The sequence below is a fragment of the Ursus maritimus genome, unplaced genomic scaffold, assembly GCF_017311325.1.
Source record: "Ursus maritimus isolate PB19 unplaced genomic scaffold, ASM1731132v1 scaffold_3, whole genome shotgun sequence".
Classification (NCBI taxonomy): Eukaryota; Metazoa; Chordata; class Mammalia; order Carnivora; family Ursidae; genus Ursus; species Ursus maritimus.
The window spans coordinates 6,226,505-6,249,515 of NW_024425563.1; the positions used below are offsets into that span (position 1 = coordinate 6,226,505).

The following is a 23,011-nucleotide window of genomic DNA, read 5'->3' on the forward strand; positions in this document are numbered from 1 at the left end:
ACTTAACCGCTTCCGCGCCGGGCCGAGCCGCAGGCGCAGCCGGAGCCGCGGGCGCCGGAGCGGCTGTCGGCGCGGCGGGCGGGAGCCGGGAGCCCGGCGCTCGGGCGGGCGGAGCGCAGCGCGGGGACGCGGCGGAGCGGGGCCCGTGGCTCGGCGGGGGCCGGCAGACAGGTGTGCGGGCGGCCGGGCGGCCCGAGCTCAGGCGGCTCCAGGCCCGGCCCGCGGTCAGGAGCCGGGAGCCGAGCGGGGACCCCGCGCCCGCAACCTAGCCCCGGCCCCGCCCGTGCTCTGCTTGGCCGCGGGGTGCGGGGATCACGGCCGGGCCGGGCCACCCGAAGCCTGTGTTGGGCCGGGCCGGGCCGGGGTGGGTGGGGGCCCGCCCGGCCCGCCCATGGGCTCAGGATGCCGGTGCGGAGGGGCCATGTCGCGCCGCAGAACACCTTCCTGGACACCATCATCCGCAAGTTTGAGGGCCAGAGTGAGTGGGGGAGGGGGCCGACGGGGAGGGGGCGCTGGGGGCGGGCCGAGCTCTCCCGAGTGTGAATGGAGGGGCGTGCCCGAGGCCCTGTGCATCGGGCTAGTGCGAGTCAGTGGGGGCTGTTGGCCTCAAGCCGCGGGCCAGGGGTCGTGAGGGCAAGGCTTCGTGCCTGGGACCGTGGGTTTGGGGCCGAGGGGACTGTACTGGGGCGCAGGGCGGGAGGTTCAGCTCAGGCTTACGGGATCCGGGAGTGTGTGTGACATCTCAAGTGTGCAGGTATCCCTAACTCTGGGTGCCTGGATGTGGATGGGGCCGTGTGGGGGCAGGGACAGGAGAAGGTATATATGGTCCGAACTGTGAGACCTTAAGTACTGTGTCTGAGCCGTCTTGATTGTGTTTTTGAAGAGACTGAGAGCCAGGAGCTTAGAGTGAGTGCCGAACATGCTGTTCGGCTGTGTACGTGTTACCCATGAGTTCGGTCCTGCATGGGCAGTGGGGAGGAATCTTTGACAGAGCTACAAAGTGTGGACTCCCAGGTGAGAGGGTGTCACGGCCTGACGCTGGGCTTTAAGGGTCTAACAGGCCTGATGTAGTGCCCCCATAGTGCCGATTTTCCTGTCCTGAGTCCCTTTAGGGGGAATACAACACCCCTTAGGCTGACCCAGTAGGGGAGGCTTCCAGAAGTGTCCCAGGCTAGGTGAATGTTCTGGCGTGGGTGTTTGATCCTCCCAGCATGCGTGTGTCTGTCTCCAAGGCTGCATGTGCCATGGTGGGTGTGACTGCCAAGGGCCCTGGGAGCAGGGAGCGGGTGACATTCCTTGCCCATGACCCTGTGAGCACAGGACAACGTGTGCTTGTAACTGTGGTGGGGGGAGGGGGGATCAGTTGGATGGGCAGCATTGTCTGAAGCAGAGGAACACGATGATCCTGAGGGGGAGGAGACGGACACGGTGGAGGGCCACAAGGTGGGGTCTTTCCTTCTCGACAGCTCCAGAAGGCCAAGGAGCTAGGCATGGAAAGAATCTGGGCTAGGATCTGGGGGCTCGGCTTCTGGCCCCACCTCTGCCACTGACTGCCATGTGACCTTGAGTGACTCTCTTCCTTGTCGGAATCTCAGTTTCCACATCTGGAAAGGCGGGGGTGGCCCAAGGAGCTTTTCAGATCCCTTCTGTGGGGGTATTCCAGGAGCTCAGGGAAGGGGTGGGGGTAGGGCCTGCCTTCGAAGAAACTCGCTCTTCTCTCTCCGGGCCTGGGAGCTGGTTTCTCTTCTCCAAAGCTGGTGTGTGTGGCTGGTAGTCTGGACTGCCTTGGGCTCGGGTGGAGATGGAGGCCAAGTCAGGGGTCTTTTCATGTGACAGAGAACCCTGACTCCTGAGGTTGTTAGCTGCCTGGGAATTTTGGGGGCCTGGCAAACTGACCTAAAGATGACCCAACTTCAAAAAGTAACTTTCTGGAGCCAGGGTAAGGGAGGGCTTAGGAAAGCAGCCTTCCCTGGGGTGGGGTGGGGGGGTTGCTGCAGCTGCAACCCTTGCCCATGGGATTGCCCAGGGCTGCAGCCAAGGGCTGTGTCCACTGGAAAGGGAGAGGGCAGAGTTCCAACTGCCACCCAAAGCCCCAGCATTAATGTGGCCGGAAACTTCTGTGTTTATAAAAAGCTCTTATCCCAGAGCATCTTCCCTGGCACCAGCTGGGTCTGCTGCCTGTCTGTGGCTCACCTGCCAGCCTGGATCTTGGGGCAGGTGTGGAGGGGGTGAGCCACGTCTAGTCTAGCTGAAATGGGTCTAATGGGGCACCTCTCCTTGATGGGGCCTCACTTCCCTGGCACAGGTCCCTTTCCTGGATCTGTCTTCTTACAAGTCGGCCACTGTCTCAGGTCCATCCCAGGCTCCCGTATTTCCAGGGATTGGAGTAGCAGGTCCCTTTCCTTGCTCCCTATGACCTTGGGCTTTTGCCTGTGACCCTCAGTGTATTTCTTCTCCTGCCAGACCTAGCTTCAAAAGCTGGCTCTTTTACAAGCTGCAAGATGTGGGCATGGCTCTGAACTTACTTTGAGCCTCAGTTTCTTCATCTAAGAAAAAAGATAATGATTACCTTATGGGGTTGTCGGAGTAGTAAATGAGAAAAAGCATCGCAGTTGCTCGCGTGGTACTTCCCTTGTCCCCTTTAGAGAGCCCACTCTCCAGCCCCTGACTGCCCTTGGAGGGGCGCGTAAGTCCCGGGAACTACTGACCTGCTGGGTCCGCAGAGACTTGGGGGAGTGATTTCCTAAGGATCCCGGGGGTGAGGAGTGCCCAGTGAGCGCCCCCCATGTCTAGAGAGCAGAGGTCAGGAAGAGAAGCCGGAGGACCTGATGCAAAGGGAAGCTAGTCGCCATCTCTGGCCCTTCCCAGGCTGCCTCTCCAGGCCCAGTGTTTATCCCTCCGCCGCGGCTGCTGACACGCGTTGCTGACACCCGCCCAGGCTGGCCTCGGCCCGGGCGCGGAGGGGGCGGGGGGCCGCTGGCAGGCTGCCCCGGGGAAGCCACGCAGCCAGCCCGCAGGCCGGGCGGGGAGGGCGTCGCCGGGTCGGCCAAGGCACCTGTGTCAGGGGCACAGCTGCGTCCGCCCCCTGCTGGGGACCCCAGTCCCCGCTATGCTCCCTGGGGCGGGGAGTCCCCAGGCGGGTGGCTGTGTGTGACAAGAAAATGCAGGGAAAGGGCTGGGAGCCCCCGAAGTAGGGGTCCCTGCTCACGTGCCTGCTCATCCCCGCCCCCCAGGCCGCAAGTTCATCATCGCCAACGCTCGGGTGGAGAACTGCGCCGTCATCTACTGCAACGACGGCTTCTGCGAGCTGTGCGGCTACTCGCGGGCTGAGGTGATGCAGCGGCCCTGCACCTGCGACTTCCTGCACGGGCCGCGCACGCAGCGCCGTGCGGCCGCGCAGATCGCGCAGGCCCTGCTGGGCGCGGAGGAGCGCAAAGTGGAGATCGCCTTCTACCGGAAGGATGGTAGGCAGGGGCGGGGCCGCGACGAGGGGGCGGGGCCGCGGAGAGGGGGCGGGGCTGCGAGGGACCAGCATGGGGGAAGAGACACCGGGATCCGGGAGGTAGAAGGGTGGGGGGAGTCCCGGCGAGTCCCCTGGGGGCGTGACCCCAACTCGGGCGAGCGCTGTGGGTCAGGTGGCAGGCGCGGGCTGGGCACTGGCGTGGGTCTCTTCGCCTCACGCACTCTGGCGGGATGATTTTCGGGGTGGCCAAGGGTCTATTTGGCTGTGGGTCTGGTGCCTTTGGTTTCTCCCTCCCTGGACAAACGTGGGCAGGTTGAGGTAGGTGGGCTGGAGTTTGACGGGGTCGGGATGGCAGGTGCGCGGACGGAGTCAGGCTAGAAGGCCAGGTTGGTGGCTGGGCACTCACCTCCGACTGGCTAAGGGCCTCTAGCTACTCTAGGGCAGCCCCTGCCAGGTGATTGGCCTGAGAGATGTCACTGAGGGCGAGCCAAGGGGGACATGCAGGACTCTGCTGGCTCTCGGCTGCCCTTCTCAGGCCCCTCTCTCTTCTTTACTTAAACTGCACCTGGTGGGAGGTGTGTGGCTCTCCCCACAACCTCAGTTGCCTTTGTCTCATCTAATGAGTGCCCGCCCACCACCCACTCCTGCACCAGGTGTCTCTGCTCAGCCACCACCTCCCAGCCCAGCTGCTCTGGGCTTCCGGACAGTGGATAAACAGAGCCCTGGGCGGGGCTGCTCCCCGCACTATGCCTGCCCTGGGTGGGGTGGGCTCTGCTCAAAGAGGGTAGTGAAAAGGCTTTGGGAGCCTTGCAGGTATCAGAGGGCTGGGGAGGTGGGCTCCAGAAGTGCCATCGGAGGTCCACGGATGCCCAAACTCTGCTACTCACTGGTGTGTGTCTGACAAGCGTTTACTGAACCCCTGTGAGCCAGGGGCAGTGCTAGGGTCTTGTAGATAGAGCAGTGAACTAGCCAGATGTGGTTATTGCCCGAAGGGAGCTTACTTGCCGTACAGGTCACTCTCTGCCTTCACCTGGGGGCAGGCAAAGTGAGCCGGCCGTCCTTGTATGCACCTGTCCCTGTCCCTGGAATAGCCCCTGTACACTCAGAGTTGGTTCGCGCTGCCCTGTAAAAGGCTTGCTTCTCTCCCTGGCCCTGTTTTCGCAGGCATACACGGCCTGTGACATCCCTGGACAGCATTAGAGGGGGCACTATCACTGGGGCCCTGTGGAGGAGAGTGTCCTTATAGAAAATTGGGGTTCTGGCTGGGAGGCAGGGGCCCGGGAGACTAGATGCAAACTCTGAGGGCAGGGCCTTCTGTCCGTTTTTTCAGTACAGTCTCCCCAGAGCCGTAATCAGAGCAGATCTGTCTTTATATCTGCCGATATCTGCTGGGCCATCGAGTGCTCGCTAACATGGCTGGGCGGCTCCTGTGTACTGGACGCCGGGCTAAATATTTCACTTACGTTATCTCGTGGAATCTTCACAACAACCCTGGGAAGTAGATACTATTTTTATCTCCATTTTATGGATGAGGAAACTGAACTTCAGGGAAATTAAGAAACTTCCCCAAAGTCACATCGCTAGAAAGTGGCAGAGCTGGGGGAGGCACCATGTCTGTCTGAGCAGAGCCGTACACGTTCTCGCTCTGCAGTCACCTATCAGAAGTGACCCCAAGTAGTTACAGGGGCATCTATATACTGCACATACTTTATGTACAATTTTATTTTGAAAGTTTGCAAGCTATTGGTATAATGGAAAGAATGCAGAGACATAGGTCCAGGGTGCAGGTCCAACAGCAGAAAGTGTGTCATCTGGGAGCTTGGTTACTGCTGTGAGCCTGTTTCTACTCCTCGGCCGCAGGGGCCTGGGTGCTTCTGTCTTCCACATAGTGTCTGGGGAGCAGGCCCTCCCTCTTGCCCGAGGCTGGCTCCTTTGGGAGAAGATAGCCGTGAGACCCCTGCTGCAGAGTGCTGTCATGGGATCTTGGTGACCTTGTGGGTCACTTAATCCAGCCCACTTGAGTTACAGATGGAGAAACTGAGAAGCAGAGGTCCGGTTACCAGTTAATCAGTGGATGAAGTAGGACTAGAACCCAGGCCCCCTGCCCAAGTTCAGATTGTTTCCTCCCTCCAGTTACTCCTCCAAATGGGGCTGCCGCCCAGAAAGTCAGATGCCAGTCATCTCTGCCTGCCCTCTTGTCTGCTCTCCCCTAGCTTCTCCTGTTGGCCCACAGGCTGGCCTTGACCCTCAGGTCACGTGGGTCCCCGTTTGTCCTGGCACTTGAGGTCTAGGATGCAGACAAGTTTCCTCTGCCTCCCTTCCCTCTGCCTTGAAATGCTTCGTCCCCTGGGTGCATCCCTGTGGCCTGCGCTATGTATGCGTGTGCACGGGAGCTCACACCTGCGTGCATGGGCCGGACAGGGAGGCAGAGGTGAGCAATGCCTGTGCCACCCTTGTTTCTGTCCAGGCCTTTTTCTGGGTCTCTTCCTGGGCCAACCACAGGAGAGTGGGTCCCTGGGCTTCCGCCCCAAGGAGGTGGGTGGCTGGGAAGGAGGCGAGGCCTCTTGCTGGCAGGCGCCACTGCAGACAGCTGTGCTGTGTCGGTGCCTCTAGCCGAGCTCTGTGCAGTATCAGGGCCTGGAGCCAGACAGCCCCATTATTTAGGTGCTGGGACTGCTGGGAGGTGGGGAGGCCGGACTGGGGGGGGGGGATATGAGCCGGAGGGAAAGACTCACTGGCCCTGTATCTGTGCCCCTTAGCATCAGGCTCAGGGTAAGGTGCATCTGGGACTAGGGCCAGCAGCATGGGGCTGGCAGGCGGTTGCACCCCTGCGGGGCCCCGGGGCCAGGTTCAGGTAGCGGTGCTACGGCTGCATACCTGTGTTCCTACATGGCTGGAGTGGGGAGCTGGGGGTCCCTTGGAGCATGGCTCCTCTTCCCTTGCTCCCCTCCTCTGCCGGGCATCGGGGAGGTGCCCTGCTCTTGGTCTCTTTTGTTCTCTCTGCTCTTTGTTTTCATCTCTCTGTGCCCCGCCTCCCACCGAGTTCAGCCTCTGACTGCGCTCAGCCGGTCTGCCTGCGCTCCTGGTCTCTGCCCTTCTTCCTCTCCCAGTGTTGGCCTCCCTGTGGACTCCTGCCCCCTTGGTCTTTACCTCCTTCTCCTTGCACCTGTCTCTCTTCTTCCCTCCCTTCAGCACCCCTGAGCCTTCCTCTTGCCGATCTTCCTTTGCCCCTCTGGGCTGTAGCTGGAAATCTCTCTCTGGCTCCCCGTACCTCTGTGTGTTCTGGCCTGGTCTCCATGTCCCTGTGTCCCCAGGAGCCTGTGCGTGGGTGGGGATGGGGGTGTCTCTAGAGAAGAGTCTGTCGGCTTCTCCACTCCAGCTGCAGGCCAGTTGCCGTGGTAACAGGGTCAGAGGGCCCCCACTGCAACAGCTGAGCTGTGGGCTGGGGGAGGGGTGGAGACCATGGGGCCAGCCTGCTCCCCAGTGTCCCTAGTGCCCGTGGGGAGCCAGAGCCCCAATGGTGGCACCCCACCCACTGGTCTGTGGTCCCCAGACTCAGACCTCAGCTTCCCAGGGGCATGGGCAGACACTTCTGGCACCAGCCACCCTCCACATACCCCAGGCCATTTCTCTGTTTCCTCCCTGTCCTCTGAAATCAGACTCCTCGCTGTGATACTCCCCCACTCCTCCCTACTCCATCATGGCTGACCCCTTCCCAGGCTCAGACACCCATCCCCTCTGCCCTGCCGGGTCATGATCCTCAGGCCCTAGACCCCCATCAGCTGGGTTGCTGGTGAAGGAGCCCCTGGATAGATTGGGTGCCTAGGCAGGTTAGACAGAGGTGGGGGCCTAGGTGTGTCCTGCATCCTTGCGATGGGAGCAGAGCAGAGTGATACCTGGCGAATGAGGGTGGACACAGGTAGCATCCTTCTCAGGGGGGCTCCCTCTGCCTTGGGCCTTCCATTCAGGGCCTGGGTGGCTTGGATATGGGACCAGCGAGAGCCCCTGCCCCTGCATGGCCGCCAGGAGCCGGGCACAGGGGCCTGAGGGGCCCTGCTGTCCCCAGATAGTACTTTCTCTCCAAGGGCTCCAGGGAAGGGTTCCTGAGCTGGACTAGGGTGTCCTGGCCTGCTTGGGAGCTTCCTGTCCCAGCCCCAGCCCAGGGGTGAGATAGTCTGCCAGGACGGAGGGTGTCCACCACTTCTGGCCCGCTCTGGGGTCTGGAGAGTGTTGGGAGGGCGGCTCCTCCGTGTTGTGTCTGCTGTAGCCCCCGGAGAGGAGCTATGTAAATATTTGTGCAAAGCGTCGTCATCTGCAGTGAGAGCAGAGTTTGACGGTGGCCTTGGGCTCTGGGGAGGGGGGCTGTGGGCATCGGGAGGGCCAGCGTGGGGGTGTGAGATGGGGTGAGACTCAGCCTCTTTGCTGCCCAGAAGTGCCTTCCAGGACAGTGTGACTTGAAGGTTTCCAAGAAAGCCCTTTTGCACTTAAACATCTCCCTTGGTGCCCAAAATGCCTCCATTAGGGGAACGAACCTTTGGCTTGGGTGGAGAATGAGCCTTGTTCTTGAAAAACATGTTCTCTCTCATCACCCTCCCTTGTATGCAGGGAGGAATGTGGAAATCAGCTCTTTAGTGTGAGGGACTTTCAGAGAAACTTCCCTCCCTGACCTGGGGAGGAGGGCCTGAAGAGGGGGCTTGTTGGCTCACCTGGGACAGGTGACAAGAATGGGAGAGGCTCTGGATGAGCTGCTGTCGCCCCAAGTCCCTTCCTGTCCTTAGTCTAGGGGCCCATGAAAATATCCATGCTGTGAACTGTGGTTTGCCTCGAACAGACCCCTCTCCATTTGGGTCACATGTCTGCTGGACAAGAAGCACCCTGAGGGCCAGGAAGTGTCTCCTCCTTGGCCCATATTGTCCCTCACTCAAGTTCTGGATGAGGGGGCATGTCTGACTTCCCCCCACTACAGTATAAGCTCCATGAGGGCAGAGAGCAGTCGTGTTTTGTTCTCTGTTGTATCCGGGTCTAGTGCTCCCCGGAGCTCCGTACCATACTAGCTGAATGAATGAACGAATGAACAAACGAACGAACAAACGAATGGAATGGACGAGGTGAGCAGTGTGCTGTATTGCAGAAGCCCTGTACTAGGAGTCAGTGACTTGGAACAGTGTCTGGCTTGGTTCCAGACTTGCACCTGCTTGGCCATCAGCCGTGTGTCCCCAGGTCCTGGCCAGCATCTGTGTTCCCTGCAGTGCTCCCCTCCGTGCCCTGCCCCCTGCTTGAGACCCGTGCTTGCCTTTCCCCACCCTTCCCCAGGCTACTGCTGGCCCCAGCTCCTGCCTCTGCCTCACATCACCGAAGCCGTGTTTGTGTTCCTGTTCTTGTTCTTTCTCTTTCATTTCACTTTTCTTTTTATCTCGCTCCCCGGTCCATTTACCCTTCCCTTCGGCAACCATTCAGATGAACTTACTGTGAATGTGTTGTTTGCCTATGTTCTCACAAAATGTGTATTTCGTCTGGATACATATAGGTGTAACTTATGTAAATGATATGTGCTATATATTATATTCTGCTGTTCCCTGTTCTTACACGGGAGTAAGCCTTTGAGTCTATCCAGGTTGTTACTTGGCACCTAGTCTGTGGCTTCATAGTCTTTTTTTTTTTTTTTTTAAGATTTTATTTATTTATTTGAGAGAGAGGACGAGTGGGGGGAGGGGCAGCCGGGGTGGGAGAAGTGGACTCCCCGCTGAGCAGGGAGCCCACGTGGGGTTTGATCCCAGGACCCTGAGATTGTGGCCTGAGCCGAAGTCAGACGCTCAACCGACTGAGCCACCCAGGCTTCCCCGTAGCTTCGTACTCTATGATGTGTACCCACCTCAGTTTACCTGCCCGCTCTCCTGGGCAGCCATCTCCAGATTTCCTCCATAAAAATGTTACAGTGAACATCCTCAGCCGTGGCTCCTTTTGGACTCATGTGAGGAGGTCTTTGGGATGCACCCCCAGGGGTGGAACTGCTGGATCGTGGAGTACGTGGACACTTGATTCAACTAAGCACTGTCAGATGGGGCACCAGCATGGCGCCCCCCATCACCACTTTCCTAAATGGAGCACCAGGTTCCTAGTCCTTCCCGGCCCCCCACCCCCTCCGCCGTAGCCCTGCCACACATGGCGTTATCCACTTTTCTAATTTTTGCCAATCTAAGAGGTGAGAGTGATAATTTGCTGCTTTAATTTGCATTTCTTTGATATTGTGTGAGTCCCGGCATCTACAGCTTGATCGCCTTTCTGGTTGACTTCCCTGTGAGTTGCCTGCTTGTATGCTTGCTCACTTTTCTAGTGAAGCTGCTGTCTCTTGTTCTTGGTGATTTGCAGGAGTTGCTTTTGTATTCCAGAAAAAGAAATGCTTACAGTTAAATATTCAATATATGGATTCTAGATATTAATTCCTGTTGAAACGAGATATTGCAAATATCTTCTCCCATTCTGTCATCTGTTAAACTTATCCAACAAAGACACTTCATAGTGATACAAATTAATTGATTTTTAGCTTTGTTTGGGCTTTGGAAGTTTTGTTTAAGAAATACTTCACTATCCCGAGGTTGCAGAGGGGTCCATTTTCTTCTAGTAATTTAATTGTTTTACCTTTCTCGGTCGGCTTTCATCCATCCTGAGCCTCCCTCTGTCTGTGGTGTCAAGTGGGGATCAAGTTGTATTTTTTTCCACGTAGTGAGCCAATTTTCCCAACATACCTAGTAAATAGCCTGTTCTTTTCCAGCGATTTGTGGGGCCACCTTTATCGTAAGCTAATTGCCCATCTATCCATGGGTCTGTCTTTGAGCTCTCTGTTCTGTTCCAAACATTTATTTGTCTGCTCTTGCATCAAAACCACACTAGAACAACAACTATGGCATTTAGTATATCTTAATCTGAAAGGCAAATCTTCCCTCTTTCTTCTGCTTTTTAAAGATTGACTTGGGGGGGCGCCTAGGGAGCACAGTCGTTAAGCGTCTGCCTCTGGCTCAGGGTCTGATCCCGGCGTTCTGGGATCGAGCCCCACATCAGGCTCCTCCGCTGGGAGTCTGCTTCTTCCTCTCCCACTCCCCTGCTGTGTTCCCTCTCTCGCGGGCTCTCTGTCACATAAATAAATAAAATCTTAAAAAAAAAAAAAAGATTGACTTAGGTATTTGCGGACTTCTCTTCTTCTTTATGAAGTTTAGAGAAAGTTTCTGGAGTTCCTGGAAAGAAAACCCCCACTAGAATCTTGATTGGAATTAGGTTATTTGTATAGATTAATTTGGGGAGAATTGACATCTATATAATATTTGTCCCGACCAAGAGCCTGGACTGTCTCTCCATTTATCAGATCATTTCAGTATGCTTTATTAGTTTAAAGCACCCCCCCACCCCGCCCTGAGGCTTAGTGCATTCTTGGTCAATTCTAGTTACTTTACAGTTTCTGATGCTATTACGAAAGAGACCTTATTTTTGACCACCTATTCTAATAGCTTTGTGCCTGTGGAGAGAAATGCTGTGTGTTTTGTGGCTGACCTTGCATCTGGCAGCCTCACTGAGTTCTCTTATTTGTTCTAATTGTTTATCTGTTGATTTTGTTGATTCTCTGGGGAGATGGTCCTATCATTTGCAGATGTTGCCGGTTTTCTCTATGTGTGGGTCGTTGCTGTGTGGCTTGCTGGTGGAACGTTGCATATGACTTCTCAGAACATTCCACACGCACTTGCATTTGTTCTTTGGAGTGTCCCAGCATCCTGGGAGCTGGGGGAGTCCTGGAGGGATTACAGCTCTCCCAGCGATGACTGAGAAGTGGTGGCTGCCTGGGTGACTGACAGGAGAGCTGGAATTGGGATGGGTGTTCTCAAGGCATCCCCTGGCTCTCTGGGGTACGCTGGGAGCCCAGGTAGGTGCAGAGTTCTAGAAGCTTGCATTGCAGAGCCCTGGAGGCGGGCAGGAACCCCAGGTTGTTCGTGTTGGACCTCGGCTGTGTGCCCTTACTGCCCAGTGGCAGGCTCTGTGGGAGTCACAGTGAAGAGTGCCAGTAGGGTCTGAGGTTCAGAAACACCATGCCTTTGAGGCTTCTGCTCTGGTCCCCTGTCCTGGCTCCTGGGCCACCAGCCTTCCTGTTCTATTCTGGTCTTTTTTTTTTTTTTTTTTTTAAGATTTTATTTATTTATTTGAGAGAGAGAGAGATTGGGCTAGAAAGAGAGCACAACCAGGGGTAGGGGCAGAGGGAGAGAGAGAAACAGACTCCTGGCTGAACAGGGAGCCCAACATGGGGCTCGATCTTGGAACCCTGAGATCATGGCCTGATCCAAAGGCAGACACTTAACCGACTGAGCCACCCAGGCGCCCCTCCATTGTGTTGATAAGATTTAATAGCATATCCACAAAAGACGTGATTATCACAGTGGTTCCAACTATAGTCAAGACTCAGGATGGGTTTGAAATGGGCAGATTCTGTTGTGAAAAGCCAGTTAGTCTCCCTGGGTCTGAAACGGAGCTTGGAGGGTGGGGAGATTGCCCTGTGCACACCCACCTAAGTGCAGGTCACCACCCCGACGACCAGTCCTTGAACACCTGCTTACCCGGTACCTCCTGTGAAGCCAGCCCAGCCCTGGCCTCAGGGCTCCATCTTGGGTGGGGGTGCTGGGAAGAAGGAAGCTCACCCCAGATGCCAGTATACAGTTATCTCCTAAATTAGGGATATAGTTTAGAAATTCTCAAAGAGAAACATCATGGGGGCCAGATGGAGCAGTCAGTAACATCTTTGTAGAGGGGAGTCCTGCGGGTCCTGGCAGGATGGCAGGAGCTGGAGGGGAGCAGACTGGGGACTCTGGGGAGTGGGAGTGCCAGGTGGGGTGCACTGAAGGGGCTCCGAGGGAGCACGGGGGCCCCAGCAGGGACGGGAGGGCGGGCTGAAAGGTCTGACATGGTTGGGATCAGGGGGATTCTGAAGGGTTCCGGTGGGGGTGGAGGTGGAGGGGCAGACCCCAGGAAGTAAGGGGGGGGAAGGGAAAGCTTGGAGGAGGGGAAAGAGAATGGAATTGGAGAGCAGCCTTCCCCACGTGAACATGGCCTTGTTTCACCTTCCTAAGGCTTCTGGGGGCAGGGCAAGGTCATGGCTCCCAGTTTATAGACATGTGGCTGTGTCCCAGGAGGTCGACGGGGCTGGGACCCAGAGCTTGTCTAGAAAGGACTCTTCCTTTCTTGAGGCTGCTCCAGTGTCCCTGGGGAAAGCGGCCCAGGCAGACCACATACAGTGGGTTTGTGGGGGGGGGGTGGTCTGGACCACTGCGCAGAGGCCCCTGAGGCCCTTTCTATGACCCTATAAATCCCTGGGAAGATGTCAAGCTGGAAGGGCCAGTGGAGGGGTCTATGTCATGGCTCCCCAGTTCTTGCCCTGCAGTGGGCATTCTGCATTGGTCAGCTCCTGGGCTTAGGGGCAGAGGACTCTCTGTCTCTGTCTCTGTCACACACACACATACACTCACTGGTTGGCCTCTCAGGCTTCCCTACTCTGTCCCCTGGGCCTGCAATGTCCCTGGCCTTCCCTAGGCCCCCAGCTGCCCCTGAGAGCGGCGTGAGCGACACGGTGGCCCCTGGCCAGGAGCAGCTCCTGCTGCATCTTCCTGTCGCCGCCACCAGGCTAAATATAACCTGACACTGCACAGCCCTGGGCCGCCGGAGACAGCCTCTCTGCCTGGGGGCGGACAAGGAGGACTGGAGCCCCAGCCTCCTGCCCTCAGTGTGACTTTGGGCCCAGCTCCTCCTGCTGGGAGCCAGGCAGGGAGGCGACCAGGGTGAGGATGACCGCCTCCCCGAGGTCACCTTCCCTGCAGGGACCCAGCACCCTGCCTCGTTACAGCTCTAGATGCTTCCACAAGGCCATCTGTCATTTTGTCTGGCACCCAGGGCAGGAATCACTTGTCCCTGCAGCACACACAGGGAGACTGAAGCTCAGAGAGGTGGATGACCTGCCCACAGTCACACAGCAGTTGCCCGGGTCTCCCCAGCTGCTGGCTGGGGCAGATCAGCTCGGCTCTGTGGGCTCCTCCCTTTGAGTGACTCTCTCTTCCCCCATCTCATGCTGGGCTCTGAATTGGGGTCCTTCTGACTCCTTGACTCAGTGAGGGCAGGTGCCAGGCCTGTCTTGTTCATGACGCCCTAAATGCTCACATGCATATGTTCGGGGAACGTGTGTGGGGAACGAAGAGTCACACTCCAAGGAGCAGGGATGACATCTAGTTTATTTTTTATTTATTTATTTTTAAAAAGATTTATTTATTTATTTATTTGACAGAGAGAGAGACAGCCAGCGAGAGAGGGAACACAAGAAGGGGGAGTGGGAGAGGAAGAAGCAGGCTCCCTGCTGGGAGCCCGATGTGGGGCTCGATCCCAGCACCCTGGGATCACACCCTGAGCTGAAGGCAGACACTTAACGACTGAGCCACCCAGGCACCCCAACATCTAGTTTATAGATAAACAAGCAGAGCCTCTGACCTGAGGAGTCTGTCCAAGGACACTCAGGGTCACCTGCAGTCCTCCCTTTCCCTGTGCTGCCCTAGAAGAAAAGGCCTGCCCCTGTTGAAGCCAAGCCTGGAGCTGCGCCAAGGCTGGGGGTGCCCAGAAGTGGGAAATGGGGTTTGGGACTGTGGGTGGGGTCCCAGACCCCTGGATGGGTTGGGAGCATGGCAGGGAGCATGGAGGACATTTATTAAGTCCTCCCTGGGCGCCCTCCTGGGTGTGGGGCGGCGCCAGCGAAGCCGGCCAGTGCTGTGTGCTGGTGGATGACTGGGGGGGCGGTCAGGAGGAGCTGTCCCTGCTGTGCTTGGAATGTGCCCCCCCATCCCTTCTCCCCTCCTTAGTATTCGTGGGGTGCTGCGTGACCTCCATGGGCCATTAGGATCCGAGGCACAGAGGAGCCTGCCAGAGGATGGCAATCAATCACTGATGACCTCCCTGTTCCTCGTGTCCATCCTCACAGGGCCCAGGGTGCCCCGAGCTCCAGGAGGCGGGCGAAGGCTGGATGTCCAGCCTTCAGGAGCCTTCAGCTGGGGCTGGGGGTTGGGGAGGATGTGAGAGGGGTATTCTTCGGCATCAACCACGTGAACCCAGGCTGGCCCAGGGGCCTCTCCCTTTCCTCCTTCTCCCGTTTATCAAGTCCTCCCTTGGGCCCAGCTCCTGCTTCACATATATTATGCCATTCATCCCTCCAGCCCTGTGGGGTGGGCGTGATCTTCCCGTGTCACCGAGGAGCACCAGAGGCTCCCGGAGGGCAGGTGACTTGCCCAAGGTCATTCTGAAGCAATGAGCCAAGGCCACCTGACTGCACAGCCTGCGCTCTCCCTTTGTGTCGGGGAGCCTCCTGGCCCTTCTGTGGGCGGTGTGGGGTTCCTGCTGCTCCCCTCCAGTCTGTCCCTTCCTGGCGTGCTTCTGGTGCCGGCGGCCTCGGGAGAGTGGGCCGTGCCTGCCACAGAGTGGCTCTAGGCGGAACTGCAGCCGGCCCAGCTCTGGGCCCTGTCCGCCTCAGCTCCAGGGGGAGCTGCCTGCCCTGGGGGCAGACCAAGGTCGGAAGAGGAGCAGAGCGATGGGCAGGGCCCAGGGGTAGGTAGGCGCGGGGCTAGGGGAGGGTGAGGTACCATCCTGTGTGTGCGCAGTGCCAGCCCCGGGCTCCCCTGGAGGCAGCTGAGCCGCGGACTCTGGACGTTTCTTCTCTGCCGTGAAGTTGTGTGAAGGTCAGAGCCCCACGACCCATAGCTGCAGTCTGCTCTGTGCTGATACCCAGCTCTGGCCGTCTCTGTGCCTCACTCCGGTCCTGTCTGCCCTTCAGCTGTCCTCAGCGATGCCCAGCCAGTGACGGGATGGCCGAAGAGCTGGGGATGGGTGATGGGGCAGTCCGTGGAGGACCCAGCCCACCCGGCAGGGTGGTGGGAGGTGGGGCCCCAGAGAGCCCTGGCTGACTTGGAGCCACCGGCTCTCCTTCCGTCCATGTCCCCTTGAAAACAGCAGCTGGAGCCTACCTCCCCACCCTCATCCCCTCAGCCCTCAGGCAGGGCTCCAGTTCACATTTTTGGAATAACCAGGGCTTTGACAGGGTTATTTGAAAGGAAAAATTCCTTGAATGTCGACAAAGGGAGAGGGCCAAGGGGGCTTTTTGTGTGAGTGTATGTCTGGAGTGGGAGCTGGTCTGTACCGCGAGGGGGCTCACGGCTGGAGTTTCTGCAGCCCCGGCAGGCGGTGGGGTGGCAGTTTGGGATGCCAGGGTCCCGGGCTGCCTGAGATCCAGAATGCAGAGAAGCCTAAGCAGAGCGGGCTTGGGCAATTGAGGCCGGGGTTCAGACTCCTGGGGCTCTGTGTTGGGGGCAGAATCCCCAGGCCATCCTGAAGGGTTGGGCTCATCTGGGTTCCAGACTCGTGGACTTCTCTGAGATGAGTTTCCTCGCGAGGAATGAGAATCAGGAGCCTGGATCACTGGGGGGCCAGGGGTGGGTGTTGGGGGTCTCCAGGGTTCAGGTTTCCTGGTCTCTGGCCTCTCCTTAGTCCTGATGAGGGCCAGTCCCTGTTCAGGCCGCTGCCGGCCATCACCATATTAGGGCATAAACTCTAGGCGGGCTGTCTGGGTGCCAAACGGTCTCCAGCTGGGCCCGGCCCCCTGCGGCGCCCAACACCACAGCCTGGCTTCAGCCAGGCCATGTCAGAGGCCGGAGGTCAGGGGACAGCTGCTGCAGGGAGACCCAGACAGAGCCCCCAGTTCAGGTCCCACAGGCCAAGCCGCGAGGTCCAGGATGCGGTGAGTGGAAGGGCTTCGGGGTGGGGCGGAGAATTCCTGGCCAGCCCCTCCCCTGGCCCAGCCCCCCTCAACCTAGTACTGTCCTTTTCCAGTTGGTGTCAGAGGATCTCCTTCTGCTAGCTTGATCCCACAGCCCTTAGACGTGCCGATCTGCCTGCCTCTCCTGGCCTTGTCCCCAGCTAGTCCTCCCCAAGCCAGGGAGCATCTCTCAGGACTCAGGCCCTTTGCACCTGGCCTGCTCAGCTGAGGCTCGGCCCCCAGCGCCTCGTTGGCAGGCATCAAGCACTAGCCTGAGTCCGAGGCTGCCAGCTCCCAGTTTGTTGGCCTCTTCCTTGACTCAGTTCACCACCCACACTTGCTCTCCACGCTTCTCCTTCTTGACCCCTCCCCCACTGTCAGCAGTACCCCATCCCTTACACCTGCTGCCAGGGCCTGCTCCTGGTGCATTGTTCTAGGTGCTAGGCCCTTCAGAGGGTATGCAGACACTGGGGAGTTAGGCCCCTACAGTTCAGAGAAGACAGATAAGCACGGGTGAGCCAAGGCAAGGAAAGAAGTCTCTGCCCCAGAGAGAGAGGGACATGAGGAACATGTGTGGTCCCAGTAGGGTCCATAAAGAAGGGACAGGATGTTTCATTTAGGAGGGCTTCCTGTGGAGGTTCTGGACTGGGCCTTAGGCAGAGGCTGAGACTGCCAGGGTCACTTTCAGAAAGCGACAGAGAGAGGGGTGAGGGGGTGGTGTTCTAGACAAGGAGCAGAGGTGGACTGGGTGCAGTTGCCTGGGAGACGGACCTCACCTGGAATAGGGGCTCTGGTGGCCAGAGAGAGAGAGAGAGAGAGAGAATGGGAGGGGAAGAAAAAAGTCAAGGAACAAGAGAGAAAAATGAGAAACCGAAATGAAAGTTCTAGAAGTAGTGCTCCTCAACTCTTTGTTGAAAGATCACTTTATTTCTCTATGTCACAGACCAGTCCTTTTGTGAAACACAAAGTCCCACGCTTGGATAGTGCGCCAATACCAAACTGCGGTCATGGTTTTGAGACTCTTGCCCTCAACTTCTGAACTCACCTTACCGTGGACGGGTGTAGCACGCGGTGCTAACGTGGGGAGAGCAGAGTCGGAGACAGAGGGACTGCTAACCCCTCTACCGTGTCCAGGCCACACCAGGCATTGCCCTAGGCACTTGGTCCGTACTGACTTGTTTCATCTTTACAACGCGTGAAAAACGAGCGATTATCATTCTCATTTCAGAGGGAAGATGAGGCACAGGGAGGATAAATAATTAAGGGAGAAAAAAAAGCATAAGTGATGAAGCAGCAGAGCTGGAATGGGAGCCTCAAGGTTCTGGGCCTGAAGTCTGTGGGCTTCCCTGTGGGGCTAGACTGCCTGGTACAAGGGACAGCAAGGAAAGATCGAGAGGCTAGGGAGGGACAAGCGGAGAGGCCCTCACAAGGAGCAGCACGCTGGAGTGGACAGATGGAGGGAAGGAGCTCAGAGTGGCAGGCACATGGCCAGAGGAGGGGTCCGGGCAGGAGACACTGCGGAGGAGGGGCCAGGAAATGGGTACGGGGGCCGTGGGGCAGGCGTGGCTCGGCGCCATCAGGTTCTGCTCTGCCCACCTGAGGGGCCCTGGTGCCACAGTGGCCACGTCCTCTGCTCTGCAGGGAGCTGCTTCCTGTGCCTGGTGGACGTGGTGCCCGTGAAGAATGAAGATGGAGCTGTCATCATGTTTATCCTCAACTTTGAGGTGGTGATGGAAAAGGACATGGTGGGGTCCCCGGCCCATGACACCAATCACCGTGGCCCCACCAGCAGCTGGTTGGCCCCAGGTAAGTGCAGCCGTGCTCTCAGGTCCCTTTCCTGAGGCCTCGAGGCTCCCCAAGGCCAGTGCTCTGCAGGAAAGGATGTTGGGGGGTGCTCCTTTCAGAGGTTGGGAAGAGAACACCAAGGATATGGCCTAGTCCTGTCTGGCTCAGGATGGACAGACAGGAGTGGAGTGACGGACTGAGCCCAGATTCACAGGTCCTTGGGACAGGAATGCCCCTGGTTTCCCGGCCTTACCTGCTTGGGTTCTTACCACAGCATCTCCTGGAGCAGTCCTGTGTCAAGTCCCAGGAGCAGGGCATTTAGCCTTCCCACATGGCCCCGGCCACCTCGGAGTGGCTCCCCTGCTCATCAGAAGGCTCTGGCTCTCAGGGACTCAGCTCCCTCCCTGTGTTGCTTCTGGCCCCTGGGCCTTGTTCTGCTCTGGCCTTGGCTGATTGGGAAAAGGATTTGAGGGGAATGCTCACCATGGCTGGAGACACGGAGGCCTCATCTCATTCTCCCATAATACAAAGGCTCTCTCCTCCCCCATGACATCCTTTTTGGGTTTAATTTTGATTTTTCCGTCAGAGTCTTGACGAAAGATTTCACCTCTTGGTTGCTCAAGCTCCAGGAAGGCCATGTTAACAACACCGGCCTTACCTGCTCTCCAGGGACCGGTCACAAGGCGGCGGGGTATGGCAGGCTATGGCCGGAAGGCCACAGCATTATTCCTCCATGCAGATGCAGGCCCTGCCACTTACTGTGTGGCCTCTAGCTCGCAACACAGCTTGAGTCTAAACTGGGGAGAATGATACCCACCAGCACAGTTGTGAGTCACGCATGGTTTATGGAGAGCCCACCATGACCTGTGAGGATCAAGAAATGGTAGTTTATTGCTGTCCGGGCCTTAGATGAGATTGTGTTCCAGAGGTTTTTTGAAGCTTGAGTTCTGTGCAGTGGGAGTTGGGGTGAAGGGGTGCCAGCTGCCAGGGCTCCCGCTTCCCCACCTCCCTCCCCTCGTGGCGGGGGCTCCAGCTCCCAGGCTTCCTTGCTCTAGGCTGTTCTCCTGGCGGTCCCGTGGCCACGTGCCTCTCCTCTCCCCGCAGGCCGAGCCAAGACCTTCCGCCTGAAGCTGCCTGCGCTGCTGGCCTTGACCGCCCGGGAGTCCTCGGTGCGGCCAGGCGGTGCGGGCAGTGCGGGCGCCCCGGGGGCCGTGGTGGTGGACGTGGACCTGACGCCTGCGGCGCCCAGCCGTGAGTCGCTGGCCCTGGATGAGGTGCCGGCCATGGACAACCACGTGGCAGGGCTCGGGCCCGCGGAGGAGCGGCGCGCGCTGGTGGGCTCCGGCTCCCCGCCTGCCAGCGCGCCCGAGACGCACCCGTCACCCCGGGCGCACAGCCTCAACCCCGACGCCTCGGGCTCTAGCTGCAGCTTGGCCCGGACGCGCTCCCGGGAAAGCTGCGCCAGCGTGCGCCGCGCCTCGTCCGCGGACGACATCGAAGCCATGCGCGCGGGGCTGCCCCCGCCACCGCGCCACGCCAGCACCGGTGAGCCTGAGCCTGCGGGAGCTGCCCCGACGCTTCCCCACCCGCCAGGCCTGCCCCGTTCGGGGCCCTCAGCTTTCCCCCTCTCAGCCCCGGCCTGTGTGCCTGGGAGATGGAAATCCCATTAAGCACTTACTTAATCCCATTAAGTGGCCTTTTACTCCATTAAACGTCCATTCATCCCATTACATTCTTCCACTCACAGAGCCTTTGCTGGCTGGTGGAGCTGCTCTCCCAGGATGGCCTGGAGCAGGGATGGCCATGGGGAGTGTGAAGGGCAGGAGAGGCCTCTGGGGCCCCGGGTACCACTGGGCCCTCTGGCCGGCGCCCAGTGCCCACTGAACAGATCCTGTGGAGGGTCTTCTCCCTCCGTCCTCTCCTAGCTGCACCATGGCATGCTTCCTTCCAGTGGGCAGGACTCTGGCCTTATTTCTCAGTGACGGCCTGTCTCCTGAGTTGACCTCATTGACTCACGGTATCCTGTGGCCTGATTCACACAGGGCCTGGTCTCTGTCTCAGCCTGCCCCCCTGACCCGACTCTCCCCTCCACCCCTGGGCTATACACCCCCTGCCTGCCCCCCTGACCCGACTTTCCCCACCACTCCAGGGGCCATGCACCCCCTGCGCGGCGGCCTGCTTAACTCCACGTCAGATTCCGACCTCGTGCGCTACCGTACCATTAGCAAGATTCCCCAAATCACCCTCAACTTTGTGGACCTCAAGGGGGACCCTTTCCTGGCTTCGCCCACCAGTGACCGGGAGATCATAGCACCCAAGATAAAGGAGCGGACCCACAATGTCACTGAGAAGGTCACCCAGGTAGGTGCTTGGCTCCCTGCCTCTCCTCTCACCTTGGAGGAGCTTAGAGGGGGTGGGAGTGGGCTGTGGTCAAAGGAGGGTGGTGGAGGGCTCCAGTCAGTAATGGCCTCTTGAGGGTGGGCAGACCCATTGGCTGGAGGTGGGGGTGGGAGTTCCAGAACTGGGGTGAGAGAGAACAAGTCTGAGAGGTCCTGAGAAAGGGAGACTACAGGGGAGAAGAGGGGAGGGGAGGGGAAGGAAAGAGAGGAAGGGAAGGGAACTTGGGACAGGACAGATACAGAGAACAGGTTGATGGGGCACAGGGAGGACAGGGCAGTTGAGGCAGGGTGGGCTGGAGAAGACAGTCACAGGGGTGTGATGGGGTCTGCTCACAGGGTGTGGTGAAGGAGGTATGGGGCAGAGTAGGGGCAGACCTATGGGAGACTTCAAATTAGAAGGGGCCACGGAGGTCAAGGTCAGGGCCCCCAGTTCTTCTAGGCCAACGTGATAAGCTAGGTGGAGGGTGGGGATCCTATGCTAGGGCCAGAATGGCTTGGAGGTGCCCATCCCTGTCCCCAAACCATGGGACAGGGGAGTTGTCTTCCCATGTCAGGAGGGGAGCGTATGATGGTGGGCGCACAGATACAGAGGGTTGAGGTCCCCAAATCCAGGGCCAGAGAAGACCGCCAGCCTTTGGGGGCATTGCCCAATGCTGTCTGGGGCCTGGTCTCCTGGCCCCTCCAGGCAGCAAGATTGCTGACACCACCCCTGCGGCCCGGTCCAACTCCTTCTTCATGTCCTGGCTTTCGGGGTGGGGTCAGGGGAGAGGGTCAGGAGTGGGGATCCCTGCAGTAGGTGAGGAGCTTGGGACAGTGGGGGCCACTGTCCCACACCTGCTGAGCCTCAGTCTCCGTGGCTCCCTCCTGCCCCTTGCACAGTAGCTCCCTGAGTTGGCCCGGGCGAGGGAGCTGCCCCCTTTCGCTCGCTGTTGTCGCTGCCAGCCTCCTCGGCCCTCCTCCTGGCCCTGCTCCCGCTGCCTCTGGCTCTCTGGGCTCCTGCCAGGTCTCCAGCCCCTTGGCCTTGACTCCAGAATGTTCCCCCTCACCCCAAGCCCCGTATCTGCCTGCCTACCCCTCTCCCCCTCCTGCCTCTGCCTCTCTTTCCACCTGGAGCCCGGGTGTCTGCCCTGCTACTGGGGCCCGCAGCGTGTGCCTGTCGTGGTGTGGTCTGTGCGTGGTCTGTATGTAGCGGCGTGCGTGTGTGTTCCTGGCTTTGCCTGTCACCAGGCGGTCTCTCCATCTCTGGGTGTCTGTCTGACTCTGGCTGGCTGGGCACTGGACCGGCGGGGCGGGGGTGTCGGGGAGACCATTAATCTGCGGTGACAGGCCTGGCTGCCGGGGGGAGGGGGAGGGGCGCGGGCTGCAGGAGCGGCTGCAGCAGGAGCCCTGATCGGGCCGCGGGGGAGGGGGCCGCTGGCCAGCACGGGCGGGGCGGGGGAGCCCAGTGTGGCAGGGTGGGGGTGGGGACCTGGGAGGAGGGGCCGGCTGAGGAGCTGAGGTTCCGATCGCGGCGCTGCTGCTGGGCTGGCGGCGGGCAGAGCGCAGCACCCTGGCAGCGGGGCCCGCACCAGGGGGCCATGGGCAGCCCGAGTCAGGTGGGCTGCTGTCCACACTCACTGCCAGGGTGACCCCAGCCCCAGGGCCCAGCCCCAGCAACCCTGGCTTCATGCCAGGGGCTGCCCTGGAAGCCAGGCCGCCAGCCTCTGGGGCGCAGCCTGGGCTGGGACTGCTGCTGGGGTGCAGGTGAGGCGCTGGCCGGGCCCTCGGGCTCCAGGGCAGTCAGGCTGGGGGGAGCCAAGTCCTCCATGGCGGCCCCAGCAGGGAAGGCGAGCAGGACAGGGGCTCTGCAGCCCAGGGCCCAGAAAGGCCGGGTGAGGCGGGCCGTGCGCATCTCCAGCCTGGTGGCCCAGGAGGTAGGTGACCACCCCCCCAGCCACTCCCTTTCCCTTCCTGGGCTGGGGCACTGAGACAGGCGCTGGCAAGTTGGGTGCGGCTTGGAGGACCCTGGCTCCTAGGCCGGGCCGGGAGAGGGCTTCTGAGAAGCAGGACGGGTTGGGGAGCCGTGGGGTCCGCAGCTCTGCTCATCCCACTGCTGGCCCCTGCTCGCTCTCCTCCAGGCCTGCTGGGCCTGGGTGGACAGTGTTTTTCTTGCCAGGGCTTCCCCTCTCCCAAGGCTTCCGTGGCCCACAGTCCTGGCTCTAAATACAAAAGGAGGAGAGGGAGAACAGGGATGAAATGGGTGCCCAGAGAGGATGACGGTGAGTGAACGGGGAGGAGAGGAACATGGTGGGAAAGTGAGAGGCCTGCCAGAAAAGCTCTGGGACCCTAATGCTCCTTGCCGTGGGCTGGCGTGGACACCGTGTGGGGGGAGGGAGGCTTGGGCTGCTTCCGGGGTCCAGATTTGGAGACTGAGGCCGAGGAGAGTGTGAGTTCAGGGGCCACCGGATGGCGATGAGGGCAGGTGGAGCTCAGCCACCTGGATCACCGCTTCCCTGGGGTGTGAGGTGCTGGTGGCTGCATAGCCCCCCCCCCCCCCCCCCCCCC

At 59.3% G+C, this 23,011-nt stretch overlaps 1 protein-coding gene across 1 annotated transcript in view; it reads left to right on the forward strand.

Annotated features, from left to right (window-relative positions):
- The first annotated feature begins 402 nt into the window (after window positions 1-402).
- Window positions 403-23,011, forward strand: part of KCNH2 (potassium voltage-gated channel subfamily H member 2) — a 35,478-nt gene continuing 12,869 nt past the window's right edge. Inside the window, exons 1-5 of the mRNA XM_040643809.1 lie at window positions 403-478; window positions 3,234-3,464; window positions 17,925-18,089; window positions 19,173-19,613; window positions 20,218-20,429. Of these exons, the coding sequence (XP_040499743.1) occupies window positions 403-478; window positions 3,234-3,464; window positions 17,925-18,089; window positions 19,173-19,613; window positions 20,218-20,429 (1,125 nt within the window). The remainder of the gene's footprint in view (window positions 479-3,233; window positions 3,465-17,924; window positions 18,090-19,172; window positions 19,614-20,217; window positions 20,430-23,011) is intronic.